At 36.0% G+C, this 14,748-nt stretch overlaps 1 protein-coding gene across 1 annotated transcript; it reads right to left on the bottom strand.

Annotated features, from left to right (window-relative positions):
• Window positions 1–963: 963 nt before the first annotated feature.
• LOC141514431 (olfactory receptor 2V1-like) lies at window positions 964–1,994 on the bottom strand. Its single transcript, XM_074225263.1, has one exon. The coding sequence runs from the start codon at window positions 1,952–1,954 to the stop codon at window positions 1,007–1,009; it is 948 nt and encodes a 315-aa protein (XP_074081364.1). The 5' UTR covers window positions 1,955–1,994; the 3' UTR covers window positions 964–1,006.
• Between the last annotated feature and the right edge of the window lie 12,754 nt (window positions 1,995–14,748).

Below are 14,748 nucleotides of genomic sequence, written 5' to 3' on the forward strand. Positions count from 1 at the left end.
AGACTGCAAAGTCACCAGCCTCATTCTCTCCTCGAATCATCTGGGTCTTTTTAACCTAAGGACTTTCTCTCAATTCCAAGTTTGACTGAGGTAATATGCATTCAGTGATTAAGGCTAAGTAAGAAATGAGGCAAATAATGCCCTCTTTTACCTAGTCCAAACCCCCCCCCCCCCCAATCTTGGAGGGAAAAGAACCTAAGGATTTCTGGCCAACTGAGAAGAGCTCTTTTGCCTTCATTACAGTAGGACTAGATTTTGGATGTGGTTCAATTCATAAATGATTAGGGACATAAATACAACATACCCCCAAAGAGGTGCTCAGCTCTCACTAATAGGGATTGAAATATTACCTAAAGGGGAAATTTCTACTCAGAGATCATAGTACATTATCATTAAATTGTTTATGACCCCCAGTGAATATTTAAAGGTGCTAAAATTATACTATCTATGATTTCCCATTCCAGGACTCTCTCTGCAAGATCACTCTTACTATCATCAGCCCTATTCAGACCATCATTAGAAAGGAGATGACAGACTGGAACATTCTGAAAGCTGGATCATTGGGAAAAATTAGTAACATTGTGATATCACCAAGAGGTAGAGTTTAACTAGGAAAATACCTCTAACAGAATGAAAGAACTTATCCAATCAATTAATTTCACAGGATATCTGAGTTTAAAACAGCTTAAGCCATTGCTGGTATTTCAATTTTCTAAATGAGACATAGTTGGGGGGGAAGGGAAGAAAGATTTTTCACTTTATATCTTACTGCATTGCTTTGCACATAGTATACACTATGAATGAATGAAATTCTGAAATATGAGGCATGAGCCTTGTCCATAATTCAGTTAGCAAAGCAAGAATAACAACTATAATGTCATTTGTCCTGTCTATCTACCTTAGAAGAGACAGAAAATCTAAGGAAACAAAATTTTTTCATTGACATGGGTGTCATCTTGTATAAGAAACTAGTCTCAGGAAGCCCTCTCCAAGTTCAGATATGAGGTTATTTCTGGCAGCCAATAATCCAGCGACTCAGTTTCTTTTTCATTGCCCCCATCACCTCACGATTTCTCAAACTGTAAATCAAAGGATTGAGCATGGGTGTGAGGATTGTGTAGAAGAGGGACACTATCTTGTCATGACCAGGAACACGGTAACCCCTGGGTCTCAGGTAGATAAACATGGCTGCCCCATAAAAGAGAGAGATAGCTACCAGGTGGGATGAGCAGGTGGTCAGAGCTTTTTGACGTGCTTGTGTAGAATTCATATTGATCACAGCTCTCAGGATTTGGGCATAGGAAGCCACAATTATGGAGAAAGGGAGGAGGAGCATGAAGACACAGCAAGAAAAAAGTAGCTTATCGAAGAGGGACGTGTCAGCACAAGCCAGCTTCAACAAAGCTGGCACCTCACAGAAAAAGTGATCCACTTCTCGAGAACCACAGTAGGGGAAAGTCATGACTGCCACTACCTGGATCAACCCATCTAGGGTTCCAAAGGCCCAGGAACTACCAACAATCTGAAAGCACACCCGTTGACTCATAAGGACATGGTAGCGTAGGGGATGGTTGATAGCCACATAGCGGTCATAAGCCATGAGACCCAGTAAAAGACCTTCAGAGCCAACCAGGGTAACAAAGAAGCCAATCTGCAACCCACATCCAGTGAAAGAAATGAACTTTCTGTCATGTATAAAGTTGTCAGCCATCTTGGGTACAATGGTACAGATCAGAGTAAGGTCCATAAAGGAGAGATGCCTAAGGAAAAAATACATAGGAGTATGGAGCTGGGTATCACTATAGATCAGGAAGAGGAGGAGGATATTCCCAGTCAAGGCCACTGTGAAGACTACCAGTATGGCAGAGAAAAGGACAAGATCAGTTTGGTTGTGTGAGAAGATGCCCAAGAGGATGAAGTCACCTAAAGTTGAATGGTTCAACCATGACCCCATGATTCTACCGTTCAAGATCACCTAGAAAAAGAAACAGATAGATTCTGAGATTCAGTGATTTTCCTAGATATGTCCTTATCTATTTATCCAAGCAGTTAGATGTAGTTGGATAGAGTACTGGAATTAGAATCAGGAAGACTTGAGTGATGTAGGGAATTATGCATATAGCAGATATTGTGATTAGGAACAAATTTTGTAGAAGGAAAAATATTGTTTGAACCTGTCTGGGAAACTGTTGTTCAAAGTGACTCCATTCCAGGATGGGAATGGCCTTGGTTTGTTACCTTTTCTTCAGCTTCCAATCCCTATCCTCCAGTTTCCAGCTACCTGACCTTGGATCAAACTTATGCTGGCATGGCAGGAAATGACATGTTGGACTTAGAGGTCATCTTATTTTGGGAGAGGGAGGACCAGTATGTAGTTTGCCTATTGGAGAATACCTGAGCCAGGTGCTAGACAATTCCCCAAGTGTCACCCACTACAGAAACACATTTAAATCCAAAAGAAAAGCTCCAGCCCTTTTTCTCTCACCTTCACCCTACCTTCACCTAGCAAAGATGGCTATCTTTCTCTCTTTCTTGGGCCACATGCTCCCACCCCAGGCCCTACTGAAGGACCATGGACCCTGCTGTCTTGTGACCAGATTAAGCCAGTCCTTTCTCTCTCCCTCTCTCTTTTTTTCTCTCACTCAAACCTTATCTAGCCTTTGTTTTTTACTTCTGTCCTCAAAGTGCCTGTTACTTTTCTAGGAAGAGAAAAGATTTTAATCTGTATACTTAGTGGCCTTCTATAATAAATTTTGAGCAGTTTTAAGCACCAGGGATGCACAGGAATTCATTCACTTTTCACCAACTCTCAATCTCTATTTGGAGACAACAAATCTCACCCACAACATGAGTACAAATCCTGCTTTAGACACTTAATAGCTATTTGACCTTGGGTTAATTATCTAACTCACTGTACCTTAGTTTCATCATCTGTAAAAATGAGGTACTATAAGGCACCTTCCATTTTTAAATCCATGATCCTAAGACCCTATCCATCTATATAGCCATTAATTTTTTTTAGGTTTTTTTTGCAAGGCAAATGGGGTTAAGTGGCTTGCCCAAGGCCACACAGTTAGGTAGGTAATTATTAAGTGTCTGAGGCCAGATTTGAACTCAGGCATTCCTGACTCCAGGGCCAGTGCTCTATCCACTGTGCCACCTAGCCGCCCCTATAGCCATTAATTTTCAATCAGTTGTTGCTTTTGTGGTTATTCCAAATATAACAGCATGCACTCTAAGGCCACACAAGCGTTTTTTTTTAAAAATCTCATTCTGACACCATCATACAAATTGGAATATAACCATATGGCTCAAAGAATCTTGAAATATTTAATTATCTTTCTTTGTTTCTGCCAGTACCTAAATAGTAAAAATTAGATTAACTAGTGATTAAAGGTTAACCAATTCTTAAGGATAAAAGATCAGCATGAGCTTATACAATATATCAAAAAATAAAAGTCATATTCAGAAGGCAGCTGACTTTAAAGAACAATAGGGAAATCTATAAGATCACAGATTTACAGTTGCAAGGGTCTCCAAAGGTCATCTAGACTAACTTTTCCATTTTACATAAGAAGAAACTCAATCCCGGAGAGATTCCATGACTTGCCAGAATTTAAGCTTCAATTCCCATTGTATCAGACAGAAGAAACAAGATGGCTCCATTATGAGATGGAAATGGGGAAAACAAATAATCTAGAATGCTAAGTAGAAATCTGGGAAGACATGTTGGGGGAAATGATATAGAACAGAAACAGGAGAACAATTTACATACATTAATATTCTGAAGATAAACAATTTTGAAAGACTTAAATACCCACCTCCAGTCTAAGAGGTGAGAGATTCAGAATAAAAAATGAAACATTGTGGGTTAAAGGATAAGGGGAAGAAGATGGGGGGGGTGACATCTGAGTAATTCAGGAATTCATTGTGCTTGACTATTCATATTTGTAATAGAGATTCCACCCACCACGGAGAAGGTGAAGAGGAAGAAGGAAGAGAAAATAAATGTTCATTGACTGAAAACATTTTAAGTTAAAAAATAAAAAGAGCTGAAAAAACTAAGAACCTTAAATCTGTGTCTCTGGCACCAGAATTATACTAGTTGTTGCTTATCCTTTGTTCTTGAAGATAATCATTACATGAGAGAAGTGATACAATGACATGGGAGTGAATTGTATTTAAGTGAAGGAGAACTGTGCAAAATCACCAGCCTCACTTTCTCCTCTACAGCCATCCTGGATTCAGTGATCCTGGATGTGATGGGAGATCATTTTAAGCTAAAGTCTTTAACTCAGTTTGACTGAGGTAAACCACCCCCCCCATTCAAATGATTATCACCTGATAAGAAAAAAAATAGCTTTTACCTAGTCAAAACAAAAGTCAATCTGACATGGGAAGATCCTCAGTTTCTGGCCAAAAAAAAAAAAAAAATTTGCTATTTACATTCACTCTCAAATCATTCTAGGTCCAAGCAATGATCAAGTGGGGCTTAGCCTAGAACTTGTTGGCTAATCAATGAGAGAGAGAGAGAGAGATTTGAGTTTAAAGCATGGTCTTTAAGAAAGAAATCTAATCGTACAGCCAGGTGGTTCAGGGGATAGGCCACTGGCCCTGGAGTCAAGAGGATCTGAGTTCGAATTTGATTTCACTTAACCCCATTGCCTTGCAAAAACCTAAAACAAAACAAAACCAAAAAAAAAAGAATTCTAGCCAGTAAATCCCAGTTTTAGTGATTAAAATATACTACTTTCTGACCAAACTGATTGTTTCAAAAATCATTAACATTTACAAGTGTCTAATCATTAACTACAATTAGGGCATCCTAAAGGTGGAAGAAAAGGTTGACATTCAATTATTTAAGTCTTTAAAACCAAAATAACATGAGGTACAAGTTCTATCATTTCCTAAATGATTATCAAATTACATAGACCTAGTTTAAATTTAAAGAAGCTTGTGTGGTTTAATAGAATGAATCTTGAACTTGAATTAGAAGATCTAAATTTTTAGTCCTTGTTCTACTAGCTGTGTAATTGAACGACTCACATAAGTGAACTTTATGATGAAATTTTAGTTTCATCATTTGTCAAATGGTGAAAGAGAAGCTATAAATTAGCATATTCCATCTATTTTTTTTTATTCTGAAGGCAATGCAGTAGCAGATGCCACATTTTATACAACCTGTAATTCTATGGCTAGTTAAAAGGACAACCAAATTCCCACCCAAAAAGTTCAGGTTAAAGTTTTTAAAAATTACAAAATAATTTTAAATTAAGTTTATCTTGAATATTGGGATTCCTTACCAGATTTAGGCTACAATTAAAACTTTTGAAACTGAGTAGAAGAGAAAATGCCAATCCTGTCATGATGGGGAAACATATTGTCCTACCCAATACAAATATCCCTTCACAAATTTATTCTATCTTTTAAATTCCCAATTCTTTCCCTCTCTCTCTCTCTCTCTAAGCTAGAACCATGTGCTCTCAGCACTTGAGAACTATGGCCTCCTTTTCTTCCTTACTTATCCAGCAGTATAGATTATAGACATAATTTATCTTAACCTAATCTGAAATTGCAGGAGAAATCTTTCTTAACTCCTTATAAACTTTACTTATATTCTCAATCCTATCGAATTCTTATATTTTATTCATTGAATTTTGACTCATTAACACCTAGATTTCCCATAAAAACTCTTATAAATATTTTCCTTTCTCTTTAATTGTCCAAGTCTATCCCTGAAAAGACCAAAACTAGCCAATGTCCTCAATTTCTATTTCACCTCTAAATTTTTCTGCTGCCATACCCTTCTCTGTAGTCAACCTTTTCTCTAGTATCATTTTCTATTTCTTCCTTTCTATATGTGTCCTATGTGTGTTCTATATGTGATCCTTTCTCAGTTCTCATATTTCTTGGTATCCTTTCAGATTTTGATGCCATTAATTGCTTTCTCATTGAACCTCTTCTTCTATACTATCTTCTATACTATCCTAATTCTTCTCCTACTTCTCATCATCACTCTCCAAGTTGTGGCAACCCCCAAGATTCTGTACTTTCTCTTCCTTTTCTCCATTCTCTATCTACCTCAGTCATGTCATTATAAATATTCATTTATCACTTCTATCTCCTATCAACAACCTTTTCCCCCAAACTTCTGTCTACCATTTTCAATTGCTTTTTGGAAATGCCCACTTGTAGGTCCTGTCAAGACCTCAAATTCAACTATATAATTCCAAATTAATCATTCTCCTGGGAAAATATGCTTTCTTCTCCTTTTTATTTTTATTTTATTATTATTTATTATTTTTATTTCTATTTTACAATCATTTTCCTACTTGCCCTTGAAACCTCAGATTCTGCTAAGATTTTTATGTCTTCCTTTAAAATTCATTGAAACAGTGTAGTCCAATGTAAGGAGAAAGACGTGGGATCAAATTCTAATTCTACAAAACCCAGCAAGAAGAAATAGAAATAGAAAAATAGAAAAAAATAGAAAAATTCCATTTAAAATATTCACAGAATATATAAATTATTTGATTGTCTATCTACCAAGAGAAACAGAAAACTAAGTGAATATAACTGCAATATATTCAGCAAAAATAAAGACATCTAAATAAACTGAATAAATAATAATTGTTGTGGGGAGGCTGAGCCAATATAAAAAAAATTGTTAATGCTACTTAAATTAATATGTTTATTCAGTACCATACCAATCAAACCACCAAAGGGTTGCTTTATATATAGAGAAAATAATGAAATTCATTGGATATATAAAAGGTCAAAAATCTCAAGAGATGTAATAACAAAAATGGGAAGGAAAGTAACCAACAATCGTCAATGCAATACTAGTTAAAATTTAGAAGGACCATGTAGTGGTAGAGATTAGTTACAAAGCATATAGAAGCAAGCAAATATAGCAACCTAGTTTTCTATAAACCCAAGACCCTAATTAAAGGGGGGGGGGGAAACAAAATTCCACAAAAATGACTAGGAAAACTTGAAAGCAATATGGTAGCAATTATGTTTAAGAGTGAAACAACATCTCAAATCATATAGGATAATAATTTCCAAATGGATTCATGGCTTAAAAATACATGGCATAAATCACAAACAAATTAGAGAAGCAAAAAGAACATTACTGTTCCTACTTACACATAAGGAAATAGTTCAGAATCAAACAAATGAGAAAGAAGTCAAAGAAGATAAAAAGAACTACTTATTACTACTATGAGCACCTAAATTTTTCATTTTTTGCACTAAGTCAATGCAACTAAAATTAGAAGGGAAACAGTCAACTAGAGAAAAATGTTTGTAGCAAGTTTCTCTGATAAAAATGTTTATTTACAAGATGTATAAGGAATTGATTCAACTATAAAAGAATAAAAACTTTTCTCCAATTTAATAAATGATCAAAGCATGAATTTGCAGTTCTCAAAGAAATAAATAAAAGTTATCAACAAACATGAAAAATGTACCATATCATTAATAATTAGAGAAATGCACATTATAGCAATTGTGAAGATTCACCTCATTCTCATCAGATTGATGAAGTTGACAAAACTTCATTGTGATGAGGAAAGGCACATTAATGTTTCTGAAGTTGTGAATTGATAAAGTCATTCTGGAAAACCATGTAAAACTATGCACAAATGCTACTAAATTGTTCATACTCTGCAATATCATTACTGGATCTATATCCCAAAGAGAGTAAACAAAGAGGAAGAGGATTTATATATACAAATAATTATTAGCAACCCTTTTATGGTGGCAAAGATCTGGATGCTAAGAGAGTACCCTATCAACCGTGAAATGATTAAACAGATTATAACATCTGAATGTCAGATTAATACTATTGTGCCATAAGAAATGATCAAAGGAATCGCTTCAAAGCAACTTTGGAAGACTTAAATGAATTGATTCAGGATGAAGTGAACAGTCAGAAGGACAATAAAAATATTGTAAAAACCAACAAGTTGAAAGAAGTCAAACTATAACAATATCATGATATCAGAGGACAGATGATGAAGACTGCTACTACCTCCTGACAGAGAAGTGATGAACAAAAAGACACAGAATGATACATGCATTTTTGAAAATGAATAATGTGAGAATTTGTTGTGCTTGACTATGTTACAAAAGTTTTGCTTTTCTTTTCAGGAAAGAGGGGAGAATAGGAAGGAGAAAAAATTAATATTAAATAATTGGAAAAAAAATAATTTAAAAAAGCTTTGCAGGGGAAGCTAGGTGGCACAGTGGATAGAGCACTGACCCTGGAATCAGGAGGACCTGAGTTCAAATTCAGACTCAGGCACTTAATAATTGCCTAGCTGTGTGACCTTGGGCAAGTCACTTAATCCTATTTCCTTAAACAAATTTAAATAAAATTTAAATAAAAAGTTGTGCAAACCATAAAAAATCCTGACTCTGACATGAATTAGTTATATAGGTGTATGCAATTCATTATCCTATCTTAGGTTAACACTAAAATAATACTATCTCAAGTACTTAGTTCATCTCCAATCCTTATATCTTCTCTGTGATGTGGAGGGGTTCCTGGGTTCTCCAAGTTTCAAATTCTGGTATGTCCTAGCAAAGTAAAAAGCTTTTGGCCACAGGAAATCACTGTGGGCCCTGTAATTGACTTTATGTTTTTTCTCTATCATCCAACCTAGCCAAATTCAAAGAGATTCACTACCTAGTTGATCACAAGGGGTCAATGTTTTGGCCATAGAGATAATTGAAAGCTATCTACTGAGTTGGAGAAACATGTTGCCAGATTGGTTCATGGACCAAGCACACAAACACACAGACATATTTGTGATGTCACAAATACTCAAAGTATTACTGTATCAATGTCACAAATTTGTTTCTAGAATCAAGTGAGATAATATATAGAAAACATTCTACAAATCTTAAAGAACTATATAAATTAAATGAAAAGCTGTTTTTATTACGATTATTTTTTCCATTTGACTCATTCAGTCTCTGCCTGATTCTATCACTCTGCTTAAAGTGACTTTTGGGAAATCACTTAACTACTCTAAATCAGTTTCCTCATTTGTTGAATGAAAGAGTTAATCTAGATAGTAAGGAGCTGGTCTAAATATCCTCCAATATCCTTTCCAGTCTATGAATCTGTGGTTCTAATATTCAGTCTGTGACCCTGTAACCCTATGATAAGTACTGTCAATTGTTTCTAAAATTGTAGTAATGGAGGGGCAGTTAGGTTGTACAGTGGCTAGAGCACCAGCCTTGAAGTCAGGAGGACCTGAGCTTAAACCTTATCTCTGACACTTAATTACCTAGCTGTGTGACCTTGGGCAAGTCACTTAGCCCCATTGACTTACCAAGACCAAAAACAAAAAAACAAGAAACACCTCCTTTCTTAGTTTTCCTTGTGATATATTTATTGTAGCTATCTATTCCTCCAATAGAATATAAACTTTCTGAGGATAAGGATCATTTCTATCTTTGTCTTTGTATTGCCAGCACATAGAACTGTTTCTAAAATATAGTAGGATCTTAACAAACATACATTAAATTTCATTGAATGCTTTGTGATATCAAAGCTCAGACTCTAAATTCCATTTCTCTAAATGAAATTCTCTCCTCTACTTGTCTAATCTAATATTCTTTAAATTGGAACTAATACTTCTGATCTGTATATTTCTGATCAGAAATTAGTTTCTTAACATTTAACTAATAGTTATAAAATGTCAATCTGCTATGTAAGGCTATAATGTTGACTTGGCCTGTGTGGATATTATCTCTGGTCATCTCAATGATAGCACCAATAAATTCCTTAACTGATCAACAAACCTCAAGTTAAGAGACATCTTGGATGAGGAGAGAGAGAATTCTATTGTTATTTATAAACATCTACTCTTCAGCATAAGTGGAATTCTTGTCTATAGGAATTTTAAGCAAATATAAGATTTGAGAGAAATGTAAAACCATGTCATCTGTGAAATCTCCTATTTAACTCAGTTTTTATGATTCTTTGTCCTTTCTATATAAAATGCCTCCAAAATTTTGTATCAGCATTGGCATTCATAAAGATGCCAGTCACCCATGGGTTTTTAGTAAGATCCTAGAGAATAAAACTTCATTTATAAAACTAACTTTGTTATTTCATTTTTAGCATAAGAAAATTATGTTTAACACCATCCATCATGCTTATCAAAATCCTATACAACCTTTAAAGATCAGCCTGAATGCCACCTCCTCCATGAAGCCTTCATTTATTACTCCAGCCTGAAATGATCTCTGCAAAACCATAAGGTATCTTGCTCAAACCACCCTTGTTGTGGCTTGCTTCCCCTTGGGGCCCACAGCGACAACCTCCCTCCCAGAGGGGAGCTGAAAATAAGGAGTCAAGCCACCACTGCCTTATGCTTCCAGCTCAATTTTATTACTGCTTAGCTTCTACATATATACTGTTAGGTATTCTGGGATAGAACAAAAAAGATGAGGTAATGGGGGGTAAACAAGTGGGGTGTACGTGCAGCGTCTTGCTACAGGATGAGGAGGTATGTTGGGGGGAGGTGGTAAAACACAGCTGTGTCCTGTGCCCTTGGGCTGTGGGTCAGAATGAACAGCTCCCAAGGACACCAGTGCACCTTATCTCTCAGGGCCGAATGCCAGCTCCTGAGACTGTCCAGGTGGTGGTTTACTTAGAAATGATTTGTGTCATGGCCTTTAGAATAGCCTGTGTTCCCACACACCCTTATCACATAATATCCTATACTGAAGTTATTTGCAGGCATGTCTTACCTCTTCTGATAGTTTGTAAGGGGAGGAAAAGGGTGGGAAGGGAGAGAGGAAGAAGGCAAGGGGAGAAGGAAAAGAGAAAAAAGCCTAATTGGGTTACCAATTTTTCATATATGAAAAAAGAAACCATACTAATTATACTACAAATTGAACAAATGCACTCTTTTCTCTCTCCCAAAGCTAAAGAATAGCAAGTTGTCTTCCCTATCTTTCAAAGACATAGTGATCCAATTTCCTTCAGCTTTATCTTTCCTTGGCTAAATAACCCTAGTTCCTCCTACTTCCTCTCCCTGTGATTCATTTCTTAATTCTCTAAATCACTCTTCTACTATGTAGGTCAAAACTAGACCCAGGATAGAGAGAGGAAGAAAACCAGAAAGACTGACAAAACAGAAAATTGTGCTAACAAGTATGCCAAGAACAGGGAGAATCATCCAGAAAGGCAGAGAGGAAGGTGGGAGAAAGTAAGAGGAGAAACAATAAGTAGAGAAGAACTAAAAGGTAAATGGGAACTGAAAGAAGTAGAGATAGAAAATCAACAAGCAACAAAGCAGAAATTTTTTGAGAGATGAAAAGATCAGGGCAGGACAATTACTCACCAGTAATCTCTTGAGAAAAATGAGCTCAGCAGAAAAGTGCTTATAATATTAAAAAAAAAAAAGTCATTTTTGTACAATGGCAGTTCCTACTTGCCTCCTCTTTCCTGCCCTACCCTCACCCCAATTCTCAGGAAGGAACAGTATTTACCCTTTATAGAATCATAAGGCGAATTCTATTTCTTTGATCCAGTTTGTCAGTCTGTCTCTCTGTCTGTCTATTAATAAGAAAAAATTCTCTTTCCCTCAGCCCAACCAGCAAAGGGAAAAAAACTACTGACCCAGATAAGAAACTCTGACAGTGGTGGGATGAAAACCCACATATCCAAGTTTCAGTACAAAGCTATATCTTTATTTCAAATCTCCCACACCAATTTACCTTGAAGAACAAGGTTTCCACAGGGAAGGAGCTAAGAGTCAGAATTTCATCCCCAGAGGAAGTTTAGGTGCCTCCAACTCCAAGGACAAGTTCTTTCCAACTCATAATTAGCACAAGTCCAAAAAAAAAAAAAAAAAAGAGGAGCAGTGGGAATAAGGCAAGAATTGTGACTGAGGACCATGAAGGTAGGGAATCTAGAGCACGGCAAAGAGAAAACTAGGAAGATTAGTCCAGATTTCTTTAAAATTATAAAGAAGATATAGCTTATCTTTAGGGCCTTCCCATCTTTATTTTTGCACCTTCCTCCTAGCAGGCACCTAAACTGTCCATACTGTCCCCTAACTATCCAGGAATTCCCAATTCAATGCTTTAAACTTCCCTGCAGGTTCTTATGATCCAGTTTTTTTCCATTCTCCCTCTCTAATCAAAATCTATTAGAATTAAAATACCTAATGTGGAAGGACTCTGTTTCTTAGCTGAGAATTTTTCACAATTGCTTAAATCTGTAAGACTAAGCTGCTTAATTCATAAAATTAAAATCATAATAACTATACCATTTACAACTGTCATGAAGAACAAATTATATGACTAGAAGGTACTTTGTCATCAAAACAAATGTGTTAAAAGTTTTTGTTAAATTTTTGTTATTTTGTTAATTTAAGATATTCTTTAAATTCTACTTCAAAACTCTTCAAATAGCTCATGGGGGCATGAAGGTGAACCTAGGTTCTCAATAACGGAAGAGTAAAACTTTAGCCTGTCCTAGTGTTGCCTCTGGGATTTGGGGTCACCAATCAAAGATAGAAATCAAGGGCTACTGAAAGACAAAGGAATTTGCAAAGTATTACAAAGTAAACAGGTTAAAACTATAAAAGCAGTAAGTACTTTGAAGATAGACTAGGTGAAGTTTGAGTGGTGTGGAGAAAAGAGAGGGTGGGGGGAGAGCCCCAGTCATGTGACATGGAAGCCCATGGTGAACCACCAGGACCTAGCATGAGAGTAAATGGCTTAGGAAGGAAAGAGAGATACAGACATTCAGCAAGGTGGAAGATGGAGTCAAGAAGAAGCAATTCTATAGTAGTTTGGATGAGAGGTGGCACTTGGGAATGTCTAGCACCTGGTATTCTCCAATGGGAAGTGACATGCTGTCCTTCCTGTCCTCTATTTGTCATTTCTGTTAATTCTAACAGCAATGGGCAAGGTCAAGTAACTGGGAACCAGAAGCTGGAAGAAGGAGGCAGGATGCAATCAACAGGGGTCAGTTTATATCTCAGGAGCAAACAACCTTCCACAATTAACAAAATTTAAAAGCATAAAAGATTACAGAATTTGTTTCTAATTATAAATTGTCTACATTCATGCATCATTAGCAGATTGGAAAGGCCTTCCATACAGGTCTAGTGGCATCTGTTGTAACACAACCAATCTGCTTACATCTTGAGAGAGACTCATCGCTAGAATTCTAGGTAATAAATTCTTATAACCACAACTCACAAAAAACTCTTTTGAGGTGTTTATCAGCTTATTTTTTGCATCAGTAGAGGGAATGCCCACATCTCTAATGTGATCATAGATTTATTGGAGTATTTATTCCTCCACAATCTGATTCCTGGTCAGCTACCTTTTCAGGATTAGCTCCCATTACTCCTAAACAGAAATCCTCTGCTCTTCCTGAACAAGTCTACTCAGAAGAGGCAACTAGGTGGCACAATAGGAGAGCTTGACCTAGAGTTAAAAAAAACCAGAGTCCAAATCTTGCTTTGGTCACTCACTAGCTATGTGTCCTTGGGTAAGTCACTTAACCTCTGTCTGCCTCAGTTTTCTCATCTATAAAATGGGAATGGTTAAAAAAAGCATTTCCAAGGATTATTGTGAGGATAAAATGAGATAATATTCTGAAAATGCTTAACCTTAAAGGGAGATATAAATGCTAACTGTTGTTATCATCACCATCATTATCATTATGAGAGACAACATAATACAATGTAAAGAACACTAAACTTGGTAACAGAAGACCTGAACACAAGTCCCTGCTCCAAGACAAACTAGTTATTTGACTTGCAAGATACTTCCATTCTTTGAGACTCAGTTTCCATATATGTAAAATAAGGATAATAACATTTGCACAATAGGAAGGGAAATAAAATTGAAGGGGAGAAAAGACTGAGTTATTGAAAATAAGGAATAGAAGAACAAATTATATAACTTATAAAGAAAATTAGTTTAAGATACCAGCAAAAATAAAGCAATAAGTTTAGGAATCTAAGGTAACTTTCTGAAAGAGGAAATTTAGCCAGAAACTAGAGTTGTAACTCTTGCTAGCCAGAAATGACCTTGATTTCCCTAAGATAAGAGATTTGAGATAAATATAGTATACCTTATTTGACATAGTTCAAGAAGGTAGAGAAGTAGAGAAGTAGAGAAACAGGACTTATCTATTAAACTACATATATATATATATTTGAAATCTTAAATCCAGCAGATCAGCTTTAATTTACCAATGTCTAGGGATAGTGATAGGACCTATGGTTTCATTTATATAGATTTCAGAGCCAGGTTTACTATATCTTACCTTCAGTGTTATAGGTTGGGATGTGCTGGTAAATGTTTAATAACCGTCTCTCTGAAAATACAGCAGGACAATTAAAAAGTTTGATCTACGTTATTAGTCTACTTTCTTAAGTCTAGAAAATCAACAAAACAATAAGTCAAGCCCAGTTTAAGTTTGCCAATTTCTTTTTTTTTTTTTTTAGGTTTGCCAATTTTTGAAGAGTAAATACTCAGGCTGATAATTTAACAACTGACTCTCATACCTTCAGTTGTAAGATACCCTAAAAGCCAGGAATGATATGTTTTCTCTACTGCTATCGACTCACTTCCAACTGGCTGTGCTTATAGGTGATTAGGTGCTATACCATTAATATAGACCTTTAAGGAGTTTGCAAAGCATTTTACAGACCATCACCTTCACAATAATATTGGGTTATTATTATCTCCTTTTTACAG

The sequence above is a fragment of the Macrotis lagotis genome, chromosome 2 (assembly GCF_037893015.1).
Source record: "Macrotis lagotis isolate mMagLag1 chromosome 2, bilby.v1.9.chrom.fasta, whole genome shotgun sequence".
In the NCBI taxonomy this organism is placed as follows: Eukaryota; Metazoa; Chordata; class Mammalia; order Peramelemorphia; family Peramelidae; genus Macrotis; species Macrotis lagotis.